The sequence below is a fragment of the Octopus sinensis genome, linkage group LG30, assembly GCF_006345805.1.
Source record: "Octopus sinensis linkage group LG30, ASM634580v1, whole genome shotgun sequence".
NCBI lineage: Eukaryota > Metazoa > Mollusca > Cephalopoda > Octopoda > Octopodidae > Octopus > Octopus sinensis.
In genome coordinates, this window is record NC_043026.1 from 8,687,283 (window position 1) to 8,711,836 (window position 24,554).

A 24,554-nucleotide genomic window follows, 5' to 3' on the forward strand; every position below is an offset into this window, starting at 1 on the left:
CACTGATATGGCTTCTCTCCTGTATGAACACGTTTGTGAGATTTTAAATCCCCTCGGTGAGAGAATGATTTACCACAGACATCACAACGATAAGGCTTCTCTCCTGTATGAATACGTTTGTGTTCAGTTAAGTCATTACTTTGAGAGAATGATTTACCACAGATGTCACACTGATATGGCTTCTCTCCTGTATGAATGTGTTTGTGATAATTTAAAGCACTTTTGTTAGAGAAGGATTTACCACAGACGTCACAGTGATAGGGTTTCTCTCCTGTATGAATACGTTGTTTGTGTACGAGCAATTCGGAACTTGTACAGAATGATTTACCACAGATATCACAGTGGTATGGCTTCTCTCCTGTATGGTAACATTTATGAGTAGCTAAGTTGTCATTTCGGGAGAATGATTTACCACAGATGTCACAGTGAAATGGTTTCTCCCCTGTATGAATACGTTTGTGCATATTCAAACTTCTCTTATACAAGAATGACTTTTTACAGACATCACAGTCATGTGATAAGTTTCTCCCTCCTTTTTCTGCATCTTCAGGAAAAACTATCTCCTCTAGTTTTTCACTTTTTTCCATTGTTTCTTTGAAATTCACAATGTATATATAATTTTTTAATTCTTTTTGCTTCTATAGTCTTTTGTTTCCAAATATTTCAACTGCTGTATTTCTGTCTGGTATTACCTTTGTCCCAAAACTCTTTAGTAAATTTATCCAAGTTTAATTCTTACACAGACACATCTTGTAGACACTCCAGCCAGTGATGTCCAGAAGGTTTGCTAATAACACAATTCAGAGTAAATATATCAGAGGAATTCCACCACAGATTTATAGAAACAATCTTATATATCTGTTCTCTACAATATTTCCATTTTGATCTTTAAAAAGCTGATAAATAATGAGAATGTATCTTCAGTTATGCCAATGTCATCTGATATTCTGAAACAATAAAGAAACAACAGTGTAAGATATAGAGGCTACTTAAAAAAATACAGATTCAACATTTCCATAAAGATAAACTCTAGAAATAAACATCTACCTAAACAGAACTAAACCTGGAACCATATATATATACAGAGAGATGTAATCGATACAAATTAATTTATTAATTAATCAACATATTAACAATTGTTTCTTTTCTGAAATAAGATTAAAATCAGAGCGGTTGACTCGTTTTGCTCTTAGCCATTACAGCTTCCTCGTTATGTAGTTGACACAATCCGTTCTCTCTTCTGTTCCAACATGAATCACATAAGATGAACCCTGAACCATGAACGTCAAGTGGTTTATTCTCCAGCCAACTACCGACAATCTAATTTTCACTAGCTATGAAACAACCACGTTTCTATAGTTTTTACTATTTCATAAGTACCTTTTGTAAAAATACAGTTATATAAATCCTTTGTCTTGGCTTAACAGCCCTCATCATTTGCTTTTACTGTTTTGTTCTCACTGTCCTGTTCTTGTTACCTCTTTTACCCCTCCGCAAAAAATCCCAAATTTTATTTAATTTGCTTTGCGGGAAGGACGGTTTCAACGAAGTCGCGTCTTGTCCTTACCTTCGAAATGTGGAATAGTTGAAACAGGGACAACTGAAGAAGGGGAATATTCCTTGTGTTGTATGTCTCGTTTTTCTGTGGTTTTTTCGTTGTTTGAAGAAAAAAAGTTTGTTTTTCGTTGTTCAATGTTTTTTTGATGTCCTCAGCTCAAAGTTCACCCGTCCTGTCGAAAGACGCCTGTCTGTGACGTCCTCTTTTTGTTATTATTATTATCATTATTGTTTATACGTATTTTTGTATTCATATTCGTGTAACATCGTCCATTTTTCGTCCTTGTTTTGTATACATTCGAGGCTTTCTTCCAAGGAATCTAATGCGCTTGGCCAGATCGGAGCAATCTCAAGATTAATCAGCCGAAATTGCGAGGATGATCCGGTTCTTGACTGAAGATTGAAGGCTTTGAATGTCCCGTCCGTGTTTTTTGTATCGTCTTCTAAATGTTTTGCGTTCTTGTCCCAGTTTGTATTTTTTTACATATATACATATATATATATATATATATATACATATGTAGGTATGTACATATATGTATGTATATATGCATATATTTATATATTATATAAAACCTTGTTATCCAAACTTGGATTGAATGTAATTTGTCACACCAACGCACACGCAGCTTAACACAACACGGACAAGAAAACTGGATTCATGTTCGACTCCTCCCTAAAATAAGATATTAATGTTTGTCTCTCATAAAATGGTGTATCTTTAAGCAATAATAAATCTCTGAACAAATCGGACACAGACAGCGTGTCATAAGCCAGCTGGAGGAGATGGCTTCCTGGGGCTATAAACAACAGTAGCATCGTCCTCTATGGGTCCGCCACATTTAGGTGGCAAATATACTTACTCTCTTTACTTGTTTCAGTCATTTGACTGTGGCCATGCTGGAGCACTACCTTTTAGTCGAGCAAATCTACCCCAGGACTTATTCTATGTTTTGCCGAACTGCTAAGTTACGGGGACATAAACACACCAGCATCGGTTGTCAAGCAATATTAGGGGGACAAACACAGACACACACATATATACGACGGGCTTCTTTCAGTTTCCGTCTACCAAATCCACTCACAAGGCTTTGGTCGGCCCGAGGCTATAGTAGAAGACACTTGCCCAAGGTGCCACGCAGTGGGACTGAACCCGGAACCATGTGGTTGGTAAGCAAGCTACTTACCACACAGCCACTCCTATGCCTTGGTGTATATTTAATTTACATTTCATCATTATTTACAATTATTTAAGACGAGTAAAACGCAAATTCTTTTCCGGTTAATGCTTTTGTCTGTATTTAATTTCGATTTGCACATTGTTCGTCAATTCGCAACAAGCTCTTTAAAGTAAACAAAATCAAAATTTTAAATTGGGCGGGGGGGGGGGGAGAATTAATTATTTTTGACTTAACTTCGGTAAACATTTCAAGAAATTTTATATATATATATATATATATATACTAGCTGTATCGCCCGGCGTTGCTCGGGTTTGTAAGGGAAATAACTATATAAGCATTTTTTAGAGAGTTACTTTCCTTATAGATGCCAATTCCGGCTTTCTTAGCCATTTCTGTTTTGGTGTCTTCAAGCCATGAAGTCGTTGTTCTAAAAGAACGCTGGTCTCCTTGACAACGCTTTACGACATTGATTTCCTTACACTCCTTCCCCACAGCTTCACGAGGGAGGGAAGAAGGGGGAGAAGCAAACAGGTGCAGCTGTGAGCGTGGACGCCAACTCCGCTGCCATCGACACACGATGCATTTTATGCATTAAAATGGAATAAAAAATGATGTTAAATTATTTTTAAAATCGTAGACTCATCATTGACGCGCGCTAATACTCAGACGGGCTCGATATGAATCACGACTATAAGATACCCGAATTTGGTTAAACTGCACCGCAAAATGTGGGAGTAGTTAGGAATCTAAATCGAAGGGGACAGACACTCACACAACTAGAGTTTTATATATAAAGATATGCAAACATTTATATTCTGTGTATTTTATGCTAAAAATATTTTTTTTTCTGAAGTCATAGTCTACGAAATAAACTGATCCACGGCCCTGAAAAGGTCGAGGATCTTTTCCTTTTGAACGGCTGACAATTTCTAGTTAAACTAAACACTTTAAAACTTCGTATACTGGTAGAATGTGTCAAAATAAAACATTTTTTCTCTTGGCTTTCTTGAGAAAATTGTAATTTGTTTGTTTAATGTAGTTTAATTTTTCGAATTTTAACCAATCCTATGCTCTCTTTTGAGCTAAAATCATTTGCTGTGTCTAAAACTGAGACAACATCCTGTAACTAACCCAAAACCTCCCCCCTAACCCTAAATTTTTTTTTCTTAATTGTTACGCCTGTAAAAAAAACTAAAGCAATGGAATTAAATTAATTTAACAATTAAGAAAAACAAAGTTAGGGTTAGGGGGAGGTTTAGGGTTAGTTACAGGATGTTGTCTCAGTTTTAGACGCAGTAAATGATTTTAGTTGAATGGAGGTAATCGATTGGTTAAAATTGCCGAAATGCTCGGATTTTCAGACGAAATATCTTACAAACTATAGAATTTTCTCAATAAAGCCAAGAGAAAATGATGTTTTATAAACACATTCTACCAGTATACGAAGTTTCCGTCTTCCACATCCACTCATAACACTTTGGGCAGCCCAATGCTATAGTATAAAACACATGATCAAGGTACCACGCAGTGGGACTGAACCCAGAACCATATAGTTGGGAAGCAAGCTTCTGACCACACAGCCATGCATATTGGTTTTAATAGTTTCATAACAAAATTCATGCAAAACAAATTCAAAATTAGGAAGAAATTGCCTTTATTCCAAAAGTATCCCACAGATAAGTTACCTGAGATGTGGTGACAATCTATAGAGTTGGGAGGTTGTTACCAAACACTGTTGTATCTTCTCTCCTGTGTGAATACATTTACATTTTGAGAGAGTGTCCCTTTTTTTAAATTTCTTTAATGTCCACGAGGAGCTAAACATAAAGGGGACAAACAAGAACACACGGATCAAGTCAATTACATCGACCCCCACTGCGTAATTGGTACTTATTTAATTGACCCCAAAAAGGATGTAAGGCTAAGTCGGCCTTGGTGGAAATTGAACTCAGAACGTAATGGCAACGAAATGCTGCTGAGAATTTAGCCTGGTGTGCTAACATTTCTGCCAGCTCGCTACCTTATTATTTTCTTGGCACAAAAGGAACTTTGACAATTACAGCAATGCCCTGATGAATAACTTGGTTATTGCCAAGCAGAATGCCTACAACACTATCACCAATTTAGGAGGAGCTCAAAATGCTTATTGTTCTTATGAATTATCACATTGGTAGTCATACATCTATATGAATAGATACTGTAAATCTTTGAGTATAATACACAGGGGATTTTTAGGGGGCTGTACCTCTGAAAAACCTGAACATTGTGTATAATACGCACCCCTTCCCTATCTTGGGTCGTGCGTAATTAAGCCAGCAGCACCTAGTCGAACAAACACTCCCACGCATGCCTAATACAATAATGGTGGTGTTCTTAACTGTTATATGGGAATGTAAATATAGTTTCAAGTTGTTTTCGTTACATGTTATTCAGTATTCTGAATATTTTTATTTTAATAAATGTTGCTTACTGCAAGTTATGGATGATTCTTTTATGACTTTGTTGCTTTCAGGCTTAGCTTAAGGTATTTTCGGGCCCAACATCACAAAATGTGTCTGAATAAACATTGCCGGACAGCAAATAGAGACTCGGACATTGCTTAGAAAATATTTTTCATTTTTAGCCTCGTATATAGTATGCACTAGGGATTTTGACCTTTAAATTTTGGGGAAAAAATGCGGATTATACTCGAGGATTTACGGTATATGAGCATGTCTAGATATGCAACTATATGCATGAGAAGACATACATAAAACAAAACATACAAATCTACACATATACATACATAAAAAAATACCGTGTTGTTGATGTTGAAATTCTAATGAAGGAGCCTTGGATCTAGGTATATAGTACGCACTAGGGATTTTGACCTTTAAATTTTAGGAAAAAAGAGGACTTATGGTACACATTTAGTTAACACCAGAAGTACCGAGCGGTGACTTATTACTTATTACTTTTCAATTTCTACAACTGTTTAAAATGTGCAATCATGAGCATCATTTCATATATATGTCAACATATATTTATGTTTTGTATGTAAACGAATACTAAAAATGTATTTTCAAAGCCTTTATTCACTGCATTTGCTTATATTCAAATAAATTGTACTAAATAAAGATTTTCAATGCTATGGTCCTTGTAGGGTTAACCCTTTAGCATTCAAAGTGGCCATATCTGGCCCCAAATATTCTACCAATTTTATGTTCAAACTATCCAGAATCGGCCTCTAACACCTACCCTAGCAATATCATTCCGAAGATAAATAATCACCTCATCAAAATTTGAAAGCTGTGTGATAATGCATGACAAATTGAAAAATAATGTCAATAAACATTACATTCAACAGAATAATTCTGCAGGGTGTAAGTGTTAAGTGGCCACTTACCGAAATCGATTTACCACAAATTGTGAGCCGCTCTCCGGCTATCTATCTGCGGCTTTATATAGCTATGGTAAGACCTCACCTGGAATTTGCATCACCGGTCTGGAACCCCTATCTTGCCCAGGATATCAATCATGTGGAAGTCGTTCAGCAACGTGCAACCAAAAGAATACCCTCCATCAGGCATTAGCCATATTCTGAATGCCTTACTTCCCTGGGCATGGACACATTGTAACTCCGACATCTAGCAGCTGACTTGGCAGACACCCATAAAATTATTAACCATCTTACAAACAATAACTCTGAGCACCTTTTCAAACTCCACCCGTCTAATACCTGTGGACATATTTACAAAGTAAGAAAACAGCACAACTCCCATGACTTTAGGAAACATTTTTTCACACTGAGAGTTGCTGAAGCATGGAACAAACTGCCGGCATCAGTTGTTAGTTGTCGGAGCACTGCATCCTTCAAAACTTCCATGCTTCCTGAGATTCGCCAACACTACACCTGATTTTCTCCCCTCCATACACACACAAGCATGTATCTGACTCATACACTGTTCGCTTCCCAGACATTTCTACATTACTGCATATACTCTATATGCACTTTCTGACAAGTTGTGGTGCACCTGAGCACTGTATACAATAATTTCATTATTATATCATTATCAGTGGGATTGCTTCTTTTCTATATGAACACGTTTGTGAGAAGTTAAGTTGCCATGTTGAGTGAATGACCTACCACAGATGTCACAGTGATATGGCTTCTCACCTGTATGAATACGTTTGTGCATAGTCAAGCAACTACTTCTGGAGAACAATTTACCACAGGTATCACAGCGATATGGCTTCTCACCTGTATGAAAACGTTTGTGAGAAGCTAAGTGGCCACTTTGAGAGAATGATTTACCACAGATATCACAGCGATAAGGCTTCTCTCCTGTATGAATACGTTTGTGGTTAGTCAAGTTATAATTCTGAGAGAATGATTTACCACAAACGTCACAGGGAAATCGCTTTTCACCTGTATGAACAAGTATGTGAGAATTTAAAGCACTTTGTGAAGAAAATGATATACTACAGACATTACAGTGATACGGCTTTTCTCCGGTATGATGACGTTTGTGTGTAGTCAAGTAACTACTTGTGGAGAATAATTTACCACAGATATCACAGTGATATGGCTTCTCTCCTGTATGGGAACGTTTATGAGTAGCTAAGCCACTACTTTGAGAGAATGATTTACCACAGATATCACAAGGATATGGTTTCTCTCCTGTGTGAATACGTTTGTGGTTAGTCAAGTTATAGTTTTGAGAGAATGATTTACCACAGATGTCACAGTGAAATCGTTTTTCCCCAGTATGAACAAGTACGTGAGAATTTAAAGCACTTTGGTAAGAGAATGATGTACCACAGACATTACAGTGATATGGTTTCTCTCCTGTATGAATACGTTTGTGTGTAGCCAAATTATTTTGTTGAAAGAAGGATTTACCACAAATGTTACAGTGAAATGACTTCACTCCAGTATGAATATGTTTGTGCATATTCAAGCAACTACTTCGAGAGAAAGATTTATCACAGACGTCACAGTGATAGGGTTTCTCTCCTGTGTGGAAACGTTTGTGAGAAACTAAGTGGCCACTTTGAGAGAATGATTTACCACAGACATCACAATGATATGGCTTCTCTCCTGTATGAGTACGTTTGTGGTTAGTCAAGTTATAATTCTGAGAGAATGTTTTGCCACAAATGTCACAGTGAAATAGCTTCTCCCCTGTATGAACACCTATGTGAGAATTTAAAGTACTTTGGCAAGAGAATGATGTACTACAGACATTACAGTGATAGGGCTTTTCTCCTGTATGAATACGGTTGTGTATAGTCAAGTTATTTTTTTGAAAAAATGATTTACCACAGACATTACAGTGAAATGGCTTATCCCCTGTATGGAGACGCTTGTGTGTAGTCAAGTTATTTTGTTGAAAGAATGATTTACCACAAATGTCACATTCATAAGGCTTCTCCCCTGTATGAACACGTTGGTGTGTAGTCAAGTGAATTTTTTGATAGAATGATTTACCACAGATGTCGCAATGATAAGGCTTCTCTCCTGTATGAATACGCTTGTGTGTAGCAAAGATACTTGCTGAAGAGAAAGATTTGCCACAGACACCACAATGATATGGCTTCTCTCTTGTGTGGATAAGTCTGTGAGCAATTAAGTTACTACTTACAGAAAATGATTTACTACAGATATCACAGTGATATGGCTTCTCCCCTGTATGGAAACGTTTGTGAGAAGTTAAAGCACCATTCTGAGTGAATGATTTACTACAGATGTTACACTGATATGGCTTCTCTCCTGTATGAATACGTGTGTGAGATTTTAAATCACTTCGGTTAGAGAATGATTTTCCGCAAATGACACAGTGAAATGGTTTCTCCCCTGTATGAATACGTTTGTGCATATTCAAACTGCTCTTATACGAGAATGACTTTTTACAGACATCACAGTCATGTGATAATCTTCTCCCTTTTTCTGCATCTTCAGGAAAAATCATCTCCTCTAGTTTTTCACTTTTTTCCATTATTTTTCTTTGAAAATCACAAAATATATATATATATGTTTTCTTCTTTGTACTGCTATAGTCTTTTGTTTGCAAGTATTTCGACTGCTGTATTTCTGTCCAGTGTTACCTTTGTCCCAAAACTCGTTAGTAAATTTATCCAAGTTTAATTTGCAAAGAGACACATCTTGTAGACACTCCAGCCAGTGATGTCCAGAAGGTTTGCTAATAACACATTTCAGAGTAAATATATCAGAGGAATTCCACCACAGATTTATAGAAACAATCTTATATATCTGTTGTGTACAATATTTCCAATTTGGTCTTTAAAAAGCTGATAAATAATGAGAATGTATCTTCAGTTATGCCAATGTCATCTGATATTCTGAAAGAATAAAGAAACAACAGTGTAAGATATAGAGGCTACTTAAAAAAATACAGATTCAACATTTCCATAAAGATAAACTGTAGAAATAAACATTTACCTGAACAACAGAACTTTCTAATTTACTAAAATTTACATCAGAAAAATTTTGTGTGGTGCTAACATATTTGTAAACTCCAGCTCCACATTCACAATTATTTTTATAAACAAACTAAGGTTAGGGTTAAAAAGTCGTTGTAGGATCGACTACTTACGACTAGCTAGTGCGGATGCGCGCACCGGGACCACTGTTCGCTTGTAGTAACCCTACCTGACTGTGTTTCGAACTCACCCAACTTCAGCAACTATGCTGACCAATTCCTACTCCCGAACACAACAATACAAAATGATGGAGCAATACTCACAACGAAATCATTTCAAATAAACGGGGGAAAAATAAATAAAGAAATTACTCATTTTGCCCCGCTTACTGATTTCGTCCCTTTCCTTTTATCAAGAAATAAATATTTGGTGAATTATAATAAAGCATTGGATTCTTAACATTTCTGTGGTTGGAGTTTATTTGGGAATATTTCTCCATCTAAACACACAACAAACAAACGTGGAAACGATGGAAAGTGTGGGAAGAAATGAAGAATTACTCATTTTGCCCCGCTTACTAATTTCTTCCCCTTCCCTATATCAAGTGATAAATTATAATAAAGCATTGGATTCTCAGCATTTCTGTGGTTGGAGTTTATTTTAAGAACATTTCTCCACCTAAAACACACAACAAACAAACTTAAAGAAGAAACGATGGAGCGTGTAGGAGGTTGCCGCCATAGCTAGAAATAGCAGCCAAATGTGGAACAGATCAAAGGACATCTGAGACACCAAAGTATTAAAAGATTAAATGTTTTCGTTGTTTAATACTTACGGAAATGTCTTTATAAAGGATGGTGTTGTTGTTGTTATGAGTGCATCAGGTGGGAGAGAAATGTATTATAAATGTGTTTGGGAGAAATTCTAGGCACCAGGGAGTCTTGTACTGCAGTGATGAATGGAGACGGAAGAACGTTTAGTGCGCATGCGTATGAGATGTTGGCTTCAAATTTTTAGCACAAGGCCAGCAATATCGAGGGAGGGGGGTGCCTAAGTCGAATCCATGGACCAGTGCTTTTCAAACTTTTTGCTGGAGCGGAACCCCAAGGAAACATTCCACTGGCTCGAGGAACCCCTGGGCAATAATTTAATAGTCTTATGCACACATATCTGCACAGGAGACTTAAAAATTACAGCCGATTTCAGCAGTTTTGTAACTTCTTGCGGAACCCCTGCACTGTACTGGCGGAACCCTAAGGTTCCACGGAACCCTGGTTGAAAACCACTGATATATATATATATATATATATATATATGACAAAAGAAGTCTCTACAGGATTCGATGAAGCCATATATTGCACATTTTATATATATATATATATATATATATATATATATATATATATATATATATATATATATATATATATATAAACATGTGTATATTTAAAACACTATACAATATATATATATATATATATCAGTGCTTTTCAAACTTTTTGCTGGAGCGGAACCCCAAGGAAACATTCCACTGGCTCGAGGAACCCCTGGGCAATAATTTAATAGTCTTATGCACACATATCTGCACAGGAGACTTAAAAATTACAGCCGATTTCAGCAGTTTTGTAACTTCTTGCGGAACCCTGCACTGTACTGGCGGAACCCTAAGGTTCCACGGAACCCTGGTTGAAAACCACTGATATATATATATATATATATATATATATATGACAAAAGAAGTCTCTACAGGATTCGATGAAGCCATATATTGCACATTTTATATATATATATATATATATATATATATATATATATATATATATATATATATATATATATATATAAACATGTGTATATTTAAAACACTATACAATATATATATATATATATCAGTGCTTTTCAAACTTTTTGCTGGAGCGGAACCCCAAGGAAACATTCCACTGGCTCGAGGAACCCCTGGGCAATAATTTAATAGTCTTATGCACACATATCTGCACAGGAGACTTAAAAATTACAGCCGATTTCAGCAGTTTTGTAACTTCTTGCGGAACCCCTGCACTGTACTGGCGGAACCCTAAGGTTCCACGGAACCCTGGTTGAAAACCACTGATATATATATATATATATATATATATATATGACAAAAGAAGTCTCTACAGGATTCGATGAAGCCATATATTGCACATTTTATATATATATATATATATATATATATATATATATATATAAACATGTGTATATTTAAAACACTATACAATATATATATATATATATATCAGTGCTTTTCAAACTTTTTGCTGGAGCGGAACCCCAAGGAAACATTCCACTGGCTCGAGGAACCCCTGGGCAATAATTTAATAGTCTTATGCACACATATCTGCACAGGAGGCTTAAAAATTACAGCCGATTTCAGCAGTTTTGTAACTTCTTGCGGAACCCCTGCACTGTACTGGCGGAACCCTAAGGTTCCACGGAACCCTGGTTGAAAACCACTGATATATATATATATATATATATATGACAAAAGAAGTCTCTACAGGATTCGATGAAGCCATATATTGCACATTTTATATATATATATATATATATATATATATATATATATATATAAACATGTGTATATTTAAAACACTATACAATATATATATATATATATATCAGTGCTTTTCAAACTTTTTGCTGGAGCGGAACCCCAAGGAAACATTCCACTGGCTCGAGGAACCCCTGGGCAATAATTTAATAGTCTTATGCACACATATCTGCACAGGAGGCTTAAAAATTACAGCCGATTTCAGCAGTTTTGTAACTTCTTGCGGAACCCCTGCACTGTACTGGCGGAACCCTAAGGTTCCACGGAACCCTGGTTGAAAACCACTGATATATATATATATATATATATATATATATATGACAAAAGAAGTCTCTACAGGATTCGATGAAGCCATATATTGCACATTTTATTTATATATATATATATATATATATAAATATGTGTATATTTAAAACACTATACAATATATATATATATATCAGTGCTTTTCAAACTTTTTGCTGGAGCGGAACCCCAAGGAAACATTCCACTGGCTCGAGGAACCCCTGTGCAATAATTTAATAGTCTTATGCACACATATCTGCACAGGAGACTTAAAAATTACAGCAGTTTTGTAACTTCTTGCGGAACCCCTGCACTGTACTGGCGGAACCCTAAGGTTCCACGGAACCCTGGTTGAAAACCACTGATATATATATATATATACATATGACAAGAGAAGTCTCTACAGGATTCGATGAAGCCATATATTGCACATTTTATATATATATATATATATATATATATATATATATATATATATATATATATATATATATATATATATAAACATGTGTATATTTAAAACACTATACAATATATATATATATATATATCAGTGCTTTTCAAACTTTTTGCTGGAGCGGAACCCCAAGGAAACATTCCACTGGCTCGAGGAACCCCTGGGCAATAATTTAATAGTCTTATGCACACATATCTGCACAGGAGACTTAAAAATTACAGCCGATTTTAGCAGTTTTGTAACTTCTTGCGGAATCCCTGCACTGTACTGGCGGAACCCTGGTTGAAAACCACTGCCATGGACCTCAGCTGTCGACTTCCAGAAAAAAGGATATTTTCTAATGAAGTTCTCGACAAATTTGCTCCAGATGCTGTAGATTACGACTGTTTTGAAATTTGTTGTGAAAAAATCGTTTTACCGAGGGTGGGAGGAAAGCTTCTAAAAATTTGCAAAAGTCAGCTTTCTTTTCTCATAATTTTAAAAAAAAATACTCGGGCGATGCTTCGGTATAGGTACACACGTGCCTTTGTTTACATTTCTGAAGATAACAGAAACCCTTTTCTTCACCCCCCTAACCCCCCACCCATATATATAAAAATCAAAACCCTTTCTTGAAATGTATCCAGTACTTTTGGTACTTACACCGGTACATCTACCGAAGTTACGCCAATACTAGGATTTTTTGCGTGGAATCAAGTACCCTGACCTTATATATGCTGCAAATTCCGGATCTTTTCGGTTTAAACGGCAGTTTTTTCTAGCGGCGTCATATGAAATTGTCACCCATAATTATGACACTAGTATCGATCTATTGCATTTCAATCTATTTTAGGGTTAGCGTTAGGAGCGGGGTATCTTTTTTTCTTCACAAATGTAAATAAACCGAATCTGTTTCTTAAACGAGGGACATATTCATACGGCACAGAATGTTTTTCACCTCAATAGACGTCATTGATTGTTTGAAATTAAAGAAAAAACAACACCAAATATCTTACAAACTACAGAATTTTCTCAATAAAGCCAAGAGAAAAAGATGTTTTATAAACACATTCTACCAATATACGAAGTTTAAAAGTGTTTAGTTACGTGGAAATTATTTTAAAAAACTGCTGGTCAAACCGAAAAGATCCAAAATTATTTATTTTGGTTCGGAAAAAAAGGGAGGGCCACCCCCGTCCCGGAATCATTGGAATTCTTCTTTTCTTTTCGTTGAATGAATTCCTGTGACCTCCTAATATGCTGCAACCCCCTTTTGACGGGGGTCCGAAAAACGAGGTGGGGGTGAGGTGGAAGCCTCGGAGATTTCACCCCAATCTCATTGATCTTTTCACCAGTACGATTTTCACTAAGGAAAAAATAATTCGTGCGGTGTTACTCAAAAGATTTGCCAGATTCACTTTGCCTTTCACATTTTTCGGGGTTCAATAAAATATATACCTATTTCTTTATTACCCACAAGGGGCCAAACACAGAGGGGACAAACAAGGACAGACATGGGTATTAAGTCGATCACATGTGTAACTGGTACTTAATTTATCGACCCCGAAAGGATGAAAGTCAAAGTCGACCTCGGCGGAATTTGAACTCACAACGTAACGCAGACGAAATACCGCTAAGCATTTCGCCCGGCGTGCTCACGGTTCTGCCAGCTCGCCGCCTCAATAAAATAAATACCAGCTGACTACTGAGGTCCATGGAATTGACTTACGCACCATCCCATGCCCCGAAGTTGCCGGCCTTGTGCCAAAATGTGAAATCAACATTTCACACGCATGCGCACTAAACGTTCTTCCGTCTCCATTCATTACATCTTAATAAATATCTCTGGTTCCATAATTTCTCTCAATTCACTCCCAAACACATTTATAATACATTTCTCTACCACCTGACGCACTTCTAACAACAACACCATCCTTTTTAAAACCATTTCCGTAAGTATTAAACTATTTAATTTTTAAATACTTCCTGTCTCAGATGTCCTTTGATTTGTTCCACATTTGGCTGCTATTTCTAGCTATGGCGGCAACCTCCTACACGCTCCATCGTTTCTTCTTTAAGTTTGTTTGTTGTGTGTTTTAGGTGGAGAAATGTTCTTAAAATAAACTCCAACCACAGAAATGCTGAGAATCCAATGCTTTATTATAATTTATCGAACCCTTGTTTCTTAATATAAGGTAAGGGGACATAATTAGTAAGCGGGGCAAAATGAGTATTTTCCCATTTCTTCCTACACGCTCCATCATTTCCACGTTTGTTTGTTGTGTTTTAGTTGGAGAAATATTCCCAAATAAACTCCAACCACAGAAATGTTGAGAATCCAATGCTTTATCATAATTTATCGAATGCTTGTTTCTTACTATAAGGTGAGGGACAAACTTAGTAAGCGGGGCAAAATGAGTAATTTCTTATTTTTCCAATATGTTTGAAATGATTACATTGTGAGTATTGCTGCATTGTATTTAAGAGTGAAGGTTATTATGTATTATGTTTTTAATGCATTTAGGGAAGGCCATTTGCTTAGCTGATAAACATTTTGTAAAATCTCGTTCCCCACCCCAACTACCATATCTATTTCCACTTTGTATATCTATATATATAAAAGAGAAGTTGTGTGTTGTCTGTCTCCTACGATTTAGATTCCGAACTACTCCCACATTTTGCAGTGCAGTTTAACCAAAACCGGGTATCTTATAGTCATGATTCATATCGAGCCCTTCTGGGTATTAGCGCGCGTCTACGATGAGTCTACGATTTTAAAAAGAAATTACCATCATTTTTTTTCCATTTTTAATGCATTTTTTGCTGTTTTTTTGCTATAACTCTCTAAAAATGCTTTATAGTTATTTCCCTTACAAACCCGAGCAACGCCGGCGATACTGCTAGTATTTATATACATACATAACTGAAGAAGAACTAGGGTGCTTGTTTCTGTCCTACATGTACGCTTTGTAGTAGTTAATGCATTTTTTATTTATGGAATAACTAAATGCCATGCATACTGTATTTTGTGTACAGTAAGTTTGTATGCACACTTACATACATACATGCATGCATATGACTGTGTGGTAAGTAGCTTGTTTACCAACCACATGGTTCCGGGTTCAGTCCCACCTGCGTGGCACCTTGGGCAAGTGTCTTCTACTATAGCCCCGGGCCGACCAATGCCTTGTGAGTGGATTTGGTAGACGGAAACTGAAAGAAGCCCGTCATATATGTGTATATGTATATATGTTTGTGTGTCTGTGTTTGTCCCCCTAGCATCACTTGACAACCGATGCTGGTGTGTTTACGTCCACGTCACTTAGCGGTTCGTCAAAAGAGACCGATAGAATAAGTACTGGCTTACAAAAGAATAAGTCCCGGGGTCGAGTTGCTCGATTAAAGGCGGTGCTCCAGCATGGCTGCAGTCAAATGACTGAAACAGTGTTTCTCCCCCCATCAACACTTGGTGTGTTTATTTCTCCCATAACCGAGCAGTTCGGCAAAATGAACCAATAAAATAAGTACAAGGCTCAAAAAATAAGTCTTAGGGTTGGTTTGATCCACTGAAACTCTATAAGATGATGCTCCAGGATGGCAGTAATCAAAACTGCTGAAACAAGTAAAAGAATGTTTATATAAAAATGTGAATGTGTAGCTGGAGTTTAGAAATATGTTAGCTTCACACAAGATTTTCTGATGTAAATATTAATAAATTAAAAAGTTCTGTTGTTCAGTTAAATGTTTATTTCTAGAGTTTATCTCTATGGAAATGTTGAATCTGTATTTTTTTAAGTAGCCTCTCTATCTTACACTGTTGTTTCTTTATTATTTCAGAATATCAGATGACATTGGCATAACTGAAGATACATTCTCATTATTTATCAGCTTTTTAAAGGCCAAAATGGAAATATTGTACAGAACAGATATATAAGATTGTTTCTATGAATCTGTGGTGGAATTCCTCTGATATATTTACTCTGAAATGTGTTATTAGCAAACCTTCTGGACATCACTGGCTGGAGTGTCCACAAGATGAGTCTGTTTGCAAATTATACTTGGATAAATTTTCAAATGAGATTTGGGACAAAGGTGATAATGGACAGAAATACAGCAGTTGAAATATTTCTAAACAAAAGACTATAGAATCAAAAAGGTTAAAAAAGATTATATATTGTGATTTTTGAAGAAATAAAATGGAAAAGAGTGAGAAACTAAAGGAACAGATTTTTCCAGAAGATAACAAAAAAGAGAGGCGAAAATTATCACGTGACTGTGATGTCTGTAAACAGTCCTCTCAAAAGGGTCACTTGAATAGGCACAAATGTATTCATACAGGGGAGAAACCATTTCACTGTGACATCTGTGGTAAATCATTCTCTAAAAAAATTAACTTGACTACACATCAACGTGTTCATACAGGGGAGAAACCATTTCACTGTGACATCTGTGGTAAATCATTCTCTAAAAAAATTAACTTGACTACACACCAACGTATTCATACAGGAGAGAAGCCATTTCACTGTGACATCTGTGGTAAATCATTCCCTCAAAGTAATACCTTGACTACACACAAACGTATTCATACAGGAGAGAAGCCTTTTCACTGTGATGTCTGTGGTACATCATTCTGTGACCAAAGTGCTTTAAATTCTCACATACGTGTTCATACAGGGGAAAAGCCATTTCACTGTGACATCTGTGGTAAATCATTCTCTCAAAAAGGTAGCCTAACTACACACAAACGTATTCATGCACGGAAGAAGCCTTATGACTGTGATGTCTGTTTTGCATCATTCCTTGGCCGAAGAGCTTTTAATTCGCACATGCGTTTCCATAAAGAGAAGAAACCATTTCACTGTAACATCAGTGGTAAATCATTTTCTGAAAGTAGTAATTTAATTCGTCACAGACGTATCCATACAGGGGAGAAGCCTTATCACTGTGATGTCTGTGGTAAATCATTCTCTCAGCGAAGTGCTTTTAATTCGCACATGCGTTTTCATACTGGGAAGAAGCCATTTCACTGTGACATCTGTGGTAAATCACTCTCTCGAAAAGACAGCTTGACTACACACAAACGTATTCATACTGGAGAGAAGCCATATCACTGTGATGTCTGTGGTACATCATTCTCTGACCGAAGTGCTTTAAATTCTCACATAACTGTTCATACAGGGGAGAAGCCATTTGACTGTGACACTTGTGGGAAATCCTTCTCTAAAAAAATTAACTTGACTACACACCAACGTGTTCATACAGGGGAGAAGCCATTTCGCTGTGACATCTGTGATAAATCATTCTCTAAAAAAATTAACTTCGCTACACACCAACGTATTCATACAGGGGAGAAGCCATTTCACTGTGACATCTGTGGTAAATCATTTCCTCAAAGTAATAACTTGACTACACACAAACGTATTCATACAGGAGAGAAGCCATATCACTGTGATGTCTGTGGCAAGTCTTTCTCTGACCAAAGTGCTTTAAATTCTCACATACGTATTCATACAGGAGAGAAACCATTTCACTGTGACATTTGTGATAAAGCATTCTCTCAAAAAGGTAGCTTGACTACTCACAAACGTATTCATACAGGAGAGAAGACTTATGAATGTGATGTCTGTGGTACATCATTCTTTGGCCGAAGCGCTTTAACTTCTCACATACGCATTCATACAGGGGAAAAGCGATTTCACTGTGACATCTGTGGTAAATCATTCTTTCAAAAAGATAATTTGACTACGCATAGACGTATTCATACAGGAGAGAAGCCCTATCACTGTGATGTCTGCAGTACATCATTCTCTGACCGAAGTGCTTTAAATTCTCACATACGTGTTCATACTGGAGAGAAGCCATTTCACTGTGACATCTGTGGTAAATCATTCTCTGCAATGGTACATTGACTAAACACAAACTTCTTCATACTGGAGAGAAGCCATATCACTGTGATATCTGTAGTAAATCATTCTCTCATCGAAATGCCTTAAATTCTCACAAACGTGTTCATACAGGATAGAAGCCATATCGGTGTAATTTCTGTAGTAAATCATTCTGTCAAAGTAGTGCTTTAACTTCTCATAAACATGTTCATTCAGAAGAGATACCATATTCTTGTAATATCTGTGGTAAATCATTTTCATGCAGCAGTTCTTTAATTCACCATAAAGATATTCATACAGGAGAGAAGCCATATCAGTGTAACTCTGTAACAAATCTATCTCTGTCAGTAGTAAGCTAACTAATTGTAAACATACTCATACAGCTGAGACACCATATTCTTGTGATATCTGTGGTAAATCACTCTCTGATGGTGCTAACTTAACTGTTTACCATGCAGATTATTCTGTTGAATAAGGCGGTGAGCTGGCAGACACGTTAGCACGCCGGGCGAAATGCTTAGCGGTATTTCATCTGTCATTACGTTCTGAGTTCAACTTTGTCTTTCATCCTTCTGGGGTCGATTAAATAAGTACCAGTTACTGGTTTTGATATAATCGATTTAATCCGTTTGTCTGTTCTTGTTTGTCCTCTCTGTGTTTAGCCCCTTGTGGGTAGTAAAGAAATAGGTATTTCGTCTGCCGCTACATTATGAGTTCAAATTCCGCCGAGGACGACTTTGTCTTTCATTCTTTCGGGGTCGATTAAATAAAGTACCAGTTACGCACTGGGGTCGATGTAATCGACTTAATCCCTTTGTCTGTCCTTGTTTGTCTCCTCTCTGTGTGTAGCCTCTTGTGGGTAGTAAAGAAATATATTCTGTCAAATGTGATGTTTATTTATTCACATTATTTTCAATTTGTCATGCATTACCTCACAGCTCTCAACTGTTGATGATGTGGTTGTTTGGTTTGAGAATGACATTGTAGGGTAGGTGTAAGAGGCCAACTCTGGTTAGTTTGAAAATAAAATAGGTGGTATATTTCTGCCAGATATGGCTGGTTTAAATGCTAAAGGGTTAACACTAGAAGTACCAATATTCCTTTCCTCTTACAAAGACCATAACTGTAATTTTTGACTCTCATTGAAAATCGCAATTAATACAATTTATTTTAAATATCAGCAAATGCATTGAATAAAGGATTTGAAAATACATTCTTTTAGCATTTATTTACTTCTAAAAAATATATATATCTATACACATATGAAATGATGCTCATAATTGCACATTCAAAGGAAGTGATGTAGAGGAGTATTAGGAAGATAATTTCAGCAGAAGGGTGATGTTCTGATAGTGAGATTAAAGAGGGAGATAATAGAGGTCTGTGTGGGGATGGTGAGTCCATAGTGAAAAGTAAGTGTTTTTTTGTTTTAATTGAACTAAATTTTTTTGTATCACCTATCTCTTGATGCATGTGCATACCAAACTTACCATTCCCTTTAGAAAGAAACCAGTTGCCCGTTCACCTGTCATGTAATGACTATCAATAAATCACTAGGGCAGACATTTGATAAAGTGGGGCTGTTCTTGCCTGAGCCAATATTCAGCCATGATCAGCTACATCACGTTGCATTGTTAAGTTAATTTTTTGGCTCAAAAAGCAAAAAGCAAGGCCATGTAGGGGGACATGGAGTTATGTACAGGGAGGGTGTTCATGCAAAGAGTTCAGGCCATTTCTGGTCAAGAGAGACTTTGAACCGAGCGGTCGTTGGCATCTTCACTATCTCGTCCGGCAGCTTATTCCACGGATCTGCAACCCGGACGGAGAAAGCCCCTCTCCTTCGATTGAGATGAAATCGTCGCAGATAGAGCTTTTCGGAGTGACCCCACAGCCGACGCTCTATGTGTGTGTGTATATATAGTTAAGTTAATTTTTTGGCTCAAAAAGCAAGGCCATGTAGGGGGACATGGAGTTATGTACAGGGAGGGTGTTCATGCAAAGAGTTCAGACCATTTCTGGTCAAGAGAGACTTTGAACCGAGCGGTCATTGGCATCTTCACTATCTCGTCCGGCAGCTTATTCCACGGATCCGCAACCCGGACGGAGAAAACCCCTCTCCTTCGATTGGGATGAAATCGTCGCAGATAGAGCTTTTCGGAGTGACCCCGCAGCCGACGCTCTAGAGCAGGAGTGAAGAACAGCTCTTTGTCAAGGGTTCACAAATTATCTGATAAACAAGGGAAAAGAAAAGGGAGAATGTTTGCGAAGATCACAGTCTGCAAAGGAGTATTGGATGGAAAGATGTACGCAAGTTGAAACGTGTATTGGATCTGACCCATTGCCTTGGTTTCTAAGTTACCAACTATATGGTTTTCAGAGTATGCCCTGTTGCATTAAATTTTTAACCCCGAACCCCTATGATTTACATATAAAATAATTTTGTTTTAATATAAAATTCTTTTCTAGATATGAAAGTGTGACCATGTAAATTTAAATGTAATTTTTTCTGTTTATGGGTAAAATAAGAGTGAATATTTATTTTGAGTGCTGTGTATTAAGTCTGTAAAATTGTGCTTAAATTATATATAAAAAGTGCATTAAGTAACCATCATATTCCAGTTTCCTATATATATAGGCGCAGGAGTGGCTGTGTGGTAAGTAGCTTGCTAACCAACCACATGGTTCTGGGTTCAGTCCCACTGCGTGGCATCTTGGGCAAGTGTCTTCTGCTATAGCCCCGGGCCGACCAATGCCTTGTGAGTGGATTTGGTAGACGGAAACTGAAAGAAGCCTGTCATATATATGTATATATATATATGTATGTGTGTGTGTCTGTGTTTGTCCCCCTAGCATTGCTTGACAACCGATGCTGGTGTGTTTATGTCCCCGTCACTTAGCGGTTCGGCAAAAGAGACCGATAGAATAAGTACTGGGCTTACAAAGAATAAGTCCTGGGGTCGATTTGCTCGACTAAAGGCGGTGCTCCAGCATGGCCGCAGTCAAATGACTGAAACAAGTAAAAGAATATATATATATAAAGTAGAGATTCTGTCCATTTGTGTTTGTTCATTTGTTTGTCCTCCAAAATGAAAGTAAATGGTTCAAGGGAAACTGTTTTACTTTTTCTTCTTATGTTATCTATATATATATATAAAAGAAATTCTGTCCGTTCGTGTTTGTCCTTCAAAATCAAAGTAAATGGTTCAAGGGGAACTATTATGCTTTTACTTCTAACCTAGGGAAACTATTATACTTTTCCTTCTTATCTTATTTATAGATATAAAAGAGAGATTCTGTCCATTTGTGTGTTTGTTTGTCCTCAGAAATGAAAGTAAATGGTTCAAGGGAAACTATTATGCTTTTTTTCTTATACAGGGAAACTACAATGCTTTTTCCTTTTATCTTTATCTATCTATATATATATATACAATTAAGGGCTCCTAAATTAGGATGCCGAGTGCTGGGAACACAAAAGGGAGATGAATTTATCGAGAGTGAAAATCAAAAACGTTTACCGATAACTTTACATCTCGGACTGATCAGTTTCTGCCTCTTTCTAGCAAAACACAGAATATGTTTGCTAAGGCATCCTAATTTAGGAGCCCTTAATTGTATTTCTACATGAATAATATTTTTCTATATGAATAATATTTTGTCTAATGACTAATTTGTCTTTTGTGCTGGGCACCTGGTAGTAACCAATATTACTACCCTTCTTGTTTATATTCGCATATATATATATATATATATATGACAGAGATTCTGTCCGTTTGTCCTCCAAAGCGAAAGTAAATGGTTCAAGGGAAACTATTGTTTTTTTTCTTCTTATTTATATATATAAAAGAGACTCTGTTGATTTGTGTTTGTTTGTCCTCCAAAATGAAAGTAAATGGATCAAAGGAAGCTATTATGCTGTTGCCTAACTTCTCTCAACAAAAATTATGCAATGGTAAAAGATTGTGCACAAACCAATGAGGGACTGCATTGAGGCAAATATTCTCACTGGTTGTGGTAAAGGTGACTCTGTGTTCATTCCTCACACACCAGTTATACCAGTTTCTGGAGAGATTGCATCTTTCCTTTGGTGGCATATTTTTTTCAATATCGTAAACCAAGAATTATGAACACAGACTAAATTACACAGTAATCTCTATTATTGTAAGCAGTTGTATGTATGATGCATGTCTTTATTTTTGTATGCAGTATCTATTCATATAGAGGAAATGATTAGAGACCTTTGGAAGTATGCTGTGCATGAGAAGACCTGGCAGGACAAGTGAGACCATAACCCAGGGCCTCAGTCCACTTATGCATACCTTTCCTTCTTGGGACACAAAACTCTACTTGTGAAGACCTGCTGAGGCAAGTGAAAATCAAAATCAAAATCGATCAACATCAATGGAAATTGTAGCTGTGATACCAGTGCTGGTGGCACTTAAGAGAACCATCCGAACGTGGCCGTTGCCAGCGCCGCCCCGACTGGCTTCCGTGCCAGTGGCACGTAAAAAGCACCATCCGATCATGGCCGTTGCCAGCCTCGCCTGGCCTCTGTGCTGGTGGCACATAAAAATCACCATCCGATTGTGGTCATTTGCCAGCCTCGTCTGGCACGTAAAAAGCACCCACTACACTCACGGAGTGGTTGGCGTTAGGAAGGGCATCCAGCCGTAGAAACATTGCCAGATCAGACTGGACCTGGTGCAGCCTTCTGGCTTCCCAGACCCCAGTTGCACCGTCCAACCCATGCCATCATGGAAAGCGGATGCTAAACGATGATGATGATGTATGACTATCAACTATTAATGGAGGTGCAATGGCCCAGTAGTTAGGGCAGCGGACTCAGTTATAGGATTGCTGTTTTGATTCCCAAGCCGGGCGTTGTATTTATTGAGCAAAAACACCTAAATCTCCATGAAGCTCTGGCAGGGGGGGGTGGCGAACCCTGCTGTATTCTTTCACTTCCACTTTCTCTTTCTTCCTGTCTCTGTTCTATCTGTATTTCAAAGGGCCAGCCTTGTCACATTTTGTGTCACGTTGAATCTCCCCGAGAACTACGTTAAGGGTACACGTCTGTGGAGTGCTTAGCCACTTGCATGTCAATTCCATGGGCAGGCTGTTCCGTTGATCGGATCAACTGGAACTCTTGTCCTAACTGACAGAGTGCCACAAATATTAACCAAATATAAGCAAATTAACCTAATACAAGCATTTGTATGAACTGCTAATTTAATGGTAAATTTGCAACTGCTGCGATAATTATCAACTGATAATTGAATGATAAACGTGTATTTTTATATACCTTGAACTTGCCACCTCATTATATCAGTCAACACACATACACTGACATACCTATTTCTTTACTGCCCACAAGGGGCCAAACAACGACAGACAAAACGAATTAAGCCCATTACATCGACCCCAGTGCATAACTGGTACTTAATTTATCGACGCCGAAAGGATGAAAGGCAAAGTCGACCTCGGCGGAATTTGAACTCAGAACATAACGGCATACGAAATACTGCTACCGCTAAGCATTTCGCCCGGTGTGCTAACGTAACACTGACATACCATTCTGCTGTCATGGCCGTAAAGACAGAAGGTTGCCAATGGATAATGCCATTCACATTGGGATATAATTCGAATTAAAAGTAGAAGAATAAAAATGAAACAAAATTACATGACATTCTGTTGAGGCAAGTGGAAATCAGAAATCAGAACCAAAATCAAAGTCGATCAACATCAATGGAAATTGCAGCTGTGATACCAGTGCCGGTGGCACGTAAAAAGCGCCATCCGATTCGTAGCTGTTGCCAGCCTCGCCTGGCCCCCGTGCCGGTGGCACATAAAATGCACCATCAGAACATGGCTGTTGCCAGCGCCGCCCTGACTGGCCTCCGTGCCGGTGGCACGTAAAAAGCACCATCTGATCGTGGCCGTTTGCCAGCTTCGTCTGGCACGTAAAAAACACCCACTACACTCACGGAGTGGTTGGCGTTAGGAAGGGCATCCAGTCATAGAAACTCTGCCAGATCAGACTGGGCCTGGTGCAGCCTTCCGGCTTCCCAGACCCCAGTTGAACCGTCCAACCCATGCTAGCATGGAAAGCGGACGCTAATGATGATGATGATGATGATGATGAATAGAGATGTTGTTCTTTCACTTTTGACATGAAATGCCAAATTATTGCCAATGTTATA

General features: G+C 37.5%; 2 protein-coding genes across 8 annotated transcripts in view; one reads left to right on the top strand and one right to left on the bottom strand.

Annotated features, from left to right (window-relative positions):
* LOC115226706 (zinc finger protein 91-like) overlaps nt 1–24,554 on the bottom strand; it is a 59,757-nt gene that overhangs the window by 13,741 nt on the left and 21,462 nt on the right. The window contains exon 7 of the mRNA XM_036515121.1: nt 6,979–7,398. Coding sequence (XP_036371014.1) covers nt 6,979–7,398 — 420 coding nt within the window. The remainder of the gene's footprint in view (nt 1–6,978; nt 7,399–24,554) is intronic.
* Nucleotides 16,358–18,871, top strand: LOC115226769 (zinc finger protein OZF-like). Of its 7 annotated transcripts, none has more exons than XM_036515276.1 (4): nt 16,358–17,197; nt 17,534–17,989; nt 18,493–18,561; nt 18,646–18,871. In XM_036515276.1, exons 1-4 carry the CDS (start codon nt 16,669–16,671, stop codon nt 18,714–18,716), a joined length of 1,125 nt encoding a protein of 374 aa, XP_036371169.1. In that variant the 5' UTR covers nt 16,358–16,668; the 3' UTR covers nt 18,717–18,871. The 7 variants fall into 7 exon arrangements, 6 of the variants coding, with proteins under 6 accessions (XP_036371169.1, XP_036371166.1, XP_036371170.1 ...); XR_005004360.1 differs by having other exon boundaries at nt 16,359–17,197; nt 17,534–17,985; nt 18,405–18,561; nt 18,646–18,664; XM_036515273.1 differs by lacking the exon at nt 18,646–18,871 and having other exon boundaries at nt 16,359–17,197; nt 17,534–18,306; nt 18,474–18,637.

Coding starts and splice junctions, on each gene's coding strand:
- LOC115226769 (XM_036515272.1), top strand. CDS start 16,669: ATGGAAAAGAGTGAGAAACTAAAGGAACAGATTTTTCCAGAAGATAAC. Junction 17,198..17,533: donor TAAATCATTCTCTCAAAAAG/GTAGCCTAACTA, acceptor TCTCTCGAAAAG/ACAGCTTGACTACACACAAA.